The sequence below is a fragment of the Artemia franciscana genome, chromosome 14 (assembly GCF_032884065.1).
Source record: "Artemia franciscana chromosome 14, ASM3288406v1, whole genome shotgun sequence".
NCBI lineage: Eukaryota > Metazoa > Arthropoda > Branchiopoda > Anostraca > Artemiidae > Artemia > Artemia franciscana.
This window is the reverse complement of record NC_088876.1, coordinates 27140005-27146004: the sequence shown is the minus strand read 5'-3', so window position 1 is coordinate 27146004 and position 6000 is coordinate 27140005. Positions and strand designations below refer to the sequence as shown.

Here is a 6000-nt window from a genome sequence, read left to right as displayed (position 1 = left end):
ACTACTTAGAATCCAGTTCATTCAGCTAACGAAAAATGGCAAAACGACTGTGCTTCATGGTTATGAATTGAACATTTTACGAAAAAATTCACGTGAGATCATGTCTTTCAACAATAAGATGAAGAGAAAACATCTAAAAAAAACATACAAGTCAAAAGTGATATATCAAAAGATAAATGAAAGAAATCCTTTGATCACATTTTATAAAAAAAAAAAAATTTCATAAGTGAATCTACATACTCTAGGAATAATGGACATCCCAACTCGAAAGTCTCAATGAAGAAAGAAATTAGGTTTCAACCAAAAAAACAGAAATTTCAACAGGCTCATTGCAGTCATGAAAGTGATAATAGTGATATATCAAAAGATAAATGAAAGAAATCCTTTAATCACATTTTATAAAAAAAATTTTATAAGTGAATCTACATACTTTAGGAATAATGGAAATCCCAACTCGAAAGTCTCAATGAAGAAAGAAATTAGGTTTCAACCAAAAAAACAGAAATTTCAACAGGCTCATTGCAGTCATGATTTTAGCTGTTTTCTTTTCTTTTCTTTTTTGTTGCTCTATTATTGCACATTTATTTTTATTGTTTTCTTTGTTTCTTCTTTTGGGTTCTTTATTATTTTTTTTTTTAGAGTTCTGCATTGTGGGTAAAAACAATTATTATCAATATTGCACAATAATGCAGTCTCTATTATTAGATAAAGCTAAATTCAAAAAGGAAAAAACTTGGAAAAGCTCCAAAAAATAAAACTGAGATTTAAAAGAAAGAAATAAGACCACAATCTACTTTTAGCTATGACTATATACTAAATCGATATGTATTGAAGCACAAACAGCCGAAAAGCTGGCCGTGGTAAACACTTTGACTAATATAAGTGACAAATATAAAAGAAATATGACAAAGTAAATTATAAATTTAATTTCAAACGTCAGAAAATTCCATTAATGCAATAAGGGGACACATACAAAACGTAGATGATAATTGAGAGCTAAAGAAAGCATTTTGAAGATGAAACAGTGATGACATCTGTTTTCTGTGCATGAACACATATCACAAAACAGAAAAAGTAAAACGATCAATAAATAAAGGAACAAATAAAAAGAGAATAATTTGATAAAGGCACATTTCCATTTTACTACACACAGCGTGCAACAGGCAACTTGTCCTAAAAAAAACAAAAAAAGGTAGCCATTATGTAATTAGATTTTTTAATCGGTGACGCAATTAGCGTATAAGAATCAGAGCGAGGGGCACTGGCGTCAATTCAAGGCCAAATTATGTTCCCTTGGTATGCAAAATGTAGCCATGAGCCCAAGGCTGGATTGCTTTTTCTTTTGACAATTAACTTTCTGATAAACTGATGTTCAGCTAATGTTCACACTAAATTTCAAATTCAAAAGTCTCAAAACCTTGCTACGCTTCAAACAGTAGTTGCCAAATCTCATGCCCCATTCGTGCATACCATATAATCGTGAGCCCAAGTGACCCCACCCCATAATCATTGACCCCCCCCCCAATATTTATTGATTCCTTAGTAAGTACATGTTTTAGCTAACAATCATACTAAATTTCAAAGACTAACAATTATATGACATTTCAAAAACTCAAAATCACGCAAAGAGTCAAACTTGCGTATGCCAGGCCGAATTATACCCCTTTTGTACATAGTATACAGTTGTGAACTATACCATATAATTTAGCAATACAATTTTCTACAAAGTAAATAATCTAAGAACAACTATACAAAGAGTTAGATACTCAATCTAACAGATTACTTAATTAAGAATCAAAAAATTAATTTCATTGACGTTTACATTAAGGACCGAATAACACAAAAATATAGAAGGACTTGGCAATAATCAGTGACAAGGGATTCAAATTAATAACAATCCAGCAAAGTAGGCCCAAGAAAGATACAAAGGCCTACAATTCTGGCATTTACAACACATTCTTTCAAGGTGATTTCACAATCATTTGAAAGCGTACCATTTAATAGATCGTATGAGTTAGCGGTGACAGTTAAAAATACATTAGGAACGCAAAACCATTGGAAAGCCACATAACTCAATTATCATTAATTGTGGATAATATCAAAACTGTGACCCTGAAATGCTTAAAATATGTAAAAAGGGCTAAAATTATAGTCTGGTCTGTACTTTTAGTAACATAGATTGCTTAAAAAAATTTGTGATCTAATTTCTGGAGCAAAAATAACAGCTAATCATTAATTATTATTAGTGATGATTGAGTTGTGGAATATACACTAGTTTTTGCAAGAGCAAAACAACATGAGAGAAGTGAGCCTTGGTATTGGTTAATTTGAAAACACAATTCAAAAACAAGTTTAAATGAATTGTTGCGGGCAATAGGTACCCCCTGTTAATGAATCAAATATAATCGGATTAAATTTTTTTTAGCCCAAAAAGGGCTAAAGTTATTGTCTGTTCTGTACTTTTAGCAACATAGATTGCTTAAAAAAAATTTGTGATCTATTTTCTGGAGCAAAAATAACAGCTAATCATTAATTATTATTAGTGATGATTGAGTTGTGGAATATACACCAGTTTTTGCAAGAGCCAAACGACATGAAAGAAGTGAGCCTTGGAATTGCCTAATTTGAAAGCACAATTCAAAAACAAGTTTAAATGAATTGTTGCGGGCAAGAGGTACCCCTGTCAATGAGTCGAAAATAATTGGATTCAATTGACCACAAATAACTCAAACTGACCAAAATGAAGCCCAAATGATTCAGGCAAAATTATCGATCCAGACTAACAAGATGATAGACCAAATCTCATTTCCTTAAAGAAAAAATTTCAAGAAAGCTCATTTCTATCGTTCTTACACAAAGCTTGATAGTTTAAGTTTTTTAAATATTACTGAAGCAGTAACAAACCCAGGAACTGAGCAGAGGAGGAGAATCGCACTCCCTCTTTATGTAGATATGGTTTGCTTTTGTGCAGTTTTCACTTAATTTTCTACAAATTTGTGAAGACAAGTCTAAAAAAATATAGAAGATACATTACTACGTAAATCTTGTATTTTAAAATTGCAAAGTTGTAAACTGTAAATTCTTAGCCGCGTCTCCAACAAACCAAGTGAGTAAAGAAGAAGATCAAAATCATGGAAAAGGAAAGAAAAATGAGGGGTAGAATCGAAATTTAAACTTTTAAATTAGAATAAATTTGAAAGAGTAATTGCAGCATATCAGACCAAAACCCCTAAGACAAAAAATTTCCAGAATTTCCCAAATTTTCATAGAAAAAACTAGGTTTTCCCAAATCTCCTCGAAGATTAACGTAAACAATGTTAACAATTTTTGTTTCACATTTACGTTCGTGAACTAGTGAATATTTACTTTCGGGAAAATTTCGGATATGCCAATTTTTATTCTGGAAAATTTGGGGAAACCCTGGAAGTACTGTATCCTATGCTGACAATGGGCCTGGCGAAACGCAATAGATTTGAAAAGGCCTTTAACGCAAAATATCACGCGATCGGTAGACAGCTTCCCCTTTTCGGTTTAATAAGTCAGCAATCTTATTAGCTTGAACAGTAATTATTTCGAACTCTCACGCAAGTAGATTTTCCTCCCGAAGAGATCTAAGAAGAGGCTCAGCTTCTCTATCATTTTCACTAACTTCAACAGCAACAGTACCTGAAAAAAATTAATCGGTTTCAATATTTTGTTGAATTTGGATAATAAAATGATAGCGTCACGAATAATTCTAAATCTGTTTGCAAAAGATTAACAAAGAGAGAAGAAAAATGGACAGAACAGATTATTATTATTGTTTGGTTTTATGAAAAAACAAAACACTATAGTAAAGTAAATACCAAACGAAAAAAAAAATTAAATTAGTAAACATAAAGAGAGGGGTGAATTAACCTAGAGTATATTTGATTGCTTTTTTTTTGCATTTCAGAGGGTGGCAATCAATAATTAGATCATTAGTATCAAGAGCTGAGTTCTGACAGATGACGTCAAGTGTTTATCAAGCAAAAATGACCAAGCGATGTAGCTAAACAAACAATATCAGATTGAAAATGAAATTATACTGTCTTCCTACAAAATTCTCCAGAATAAAAAGAATCTTTCGAGTGCCGAGTAAAAATGAATATAAATTAAGCTTTATTACTGTCTATTATAATAGACAAAAAGCTTTTAGTTTTCCTGTACAAACTTGGAAATATGACAAACATTCAACCGAACCGCTTTTCTGATCCTTCGGATAGGTTGGATATTGTGGCAGGTTGTATTCCTAGCTAATGTGGCGAGTGTGGGCCAAGTCGCTGGGCACAAGCGCCCTCTCCCCGTCTCTATTCTTCAACAGGGATGTCCCTAAGTGCACCTCAAAGTGGTGGGAGGGTGGACCATCCAGCGAACTGCCTACATCCAAATCGAAGGGTGCTAAGACATTAAGGTGACCGAAGTTCAGGGGAACCATCAGTTAACCAAATTCCCACAAAACATCATGAAAAAGTTGGACTAAATAAGATCAAACCGGCGTTACCGGTAGGCGACGCAACAAGGAAACCGGCGACCTTGGTGAAAAATCAACAAGCCGGTCATGCGGCAGTGAAATTTCTCAAGGAAAGCCTGAAGATAGCGACACGGAAGAAGTGTTCCGTGAAGTGTGACATAGCGCAAGCTCTCACCGCCACATAATTTCATCGTTATAGCTTAGACGTTTCATGCCTAACGGAAACGAAAGTTAATGACTGGAGCGAAAAGATGATTCCCAACCTGATCACTGGCAAAAAATGTCATTTCTACGACTCTGGATCTAGCGACGGATCCAGCCTACATGGGGTTGGATTCCTCCTACAAGAAAAGGCTGAGTCAACTTTGCTCGAATGGGAGCCGATACCAAACCGCATTACGTGGATCAGAATGCTTGGGCATTGCTTCAATATAACAATCATAGTTGCTTACGTACCTATTCGCGACTCACCTGTCATGCAGAAATATATCTTACAACCAGCTGCAGAATAAACTGACAGATGTCCAAAACGAGATCAGCTACTGCTTGGAGGAGACTTTAACGCCAGGATTGGCCTCCGAATGGACCCTTCCGACCATGCTACTATTAGACCGCACAGACATGGCGCTCTATCTTCTAATGGCATGAGACTACTTCAGCATTGATCCGCCACAGATGGAGATTATTGGTAGTGAGCTTTCGAGTGTTTAGGAGAGTCAAGACCGGGTCAAAGAGTGGCTCAGACCATTTCCTTCTTGCTGCTAGATTACAGCTGAAGCTATCAAACCATAAGAAAGTCAAACTACCCTCTAGATAAGACACTGAAAAATTCGAAATCTCAAAAATCAGGGCTGACTTTGACATGGAGTTGAGGAACCCCTTTCTAGCCTTAGAACAAACTCAACAAGAAAATTAGAGTCCAGAAGAAGAAGTCATAGAGGGAAATGGTCAAAGATCAAACATATTACGCAAGTTATTGCTGCTGAAGTCCATGGAAAGAGAACAAAAGGTACTAAAAAGTGGTGCACCGCCGAAACGCTCACTGTCTTGCATGAGAAGAAAAACACATCAAAAAACGCATGAGAAGAAAAACACATCGTATTCAGAGAGCTCACAAGCTAGCAAGGAGAGATGAAAATGCCTACTGGTCAAAGCTGTCAACAGAGATAGAAGAGGCTGCAGCTAGAAATGAGACCCGTAAACAATATAGGATTCTCAGAGAGCTGAACGTGACAAAGAAAAGAAATACCACCACTCAAAATGTGAAAAAATCAGATGGGATTATCATCACAGGGCAACTAAAACGAATGAACCAATGGAAAAAACATTCCAAGGCTCTGTTAAATAGGAAAGACCAGGTTACACCAAAAACTTCCTCTGTTCACACCAGCCAAAATAGGCAACCAGCAGCTACATCAATCGTAGATAAGTATCCTTGCCATGTAACTTCACCCCCGATGGAGGGAGTCAGAAACACCGTGAAGCTTTTCAAAGAATATAAAGCCCCG

The 6000-nt window shown here is 35.4% G+C and overlaps 1 protein-coding gene across 3 annotated transcripts in view; it reads right to left on the bottom strand.

The window, feature by feature from the left end:
* Positions 1 to 905: 905 nt before the first annotated feature.
* LOC136035516 (major facilitator superfamily domain-containing protein 12-like) overlaps positions 906 to 6000 on the bottom strand; it is a 40747-nt gene continuing 35652 nt past the window's right edge. For all 3 annotated transcript variants that reach the window (XM_065717355.1, XM_065717357.1, XM_065717358.1), the window contains exon 9: positions 906 to 3666. In XM_065717355.1, the coding sequence (XP_065573427.1) occupies positions 3581 to 3666 (86 nt within the window). In that variant the 3' untranslated portion in view covers positions 906 to 3580. The remainder of the gene's footprint in view (positions 3667 to 6000) is intronic.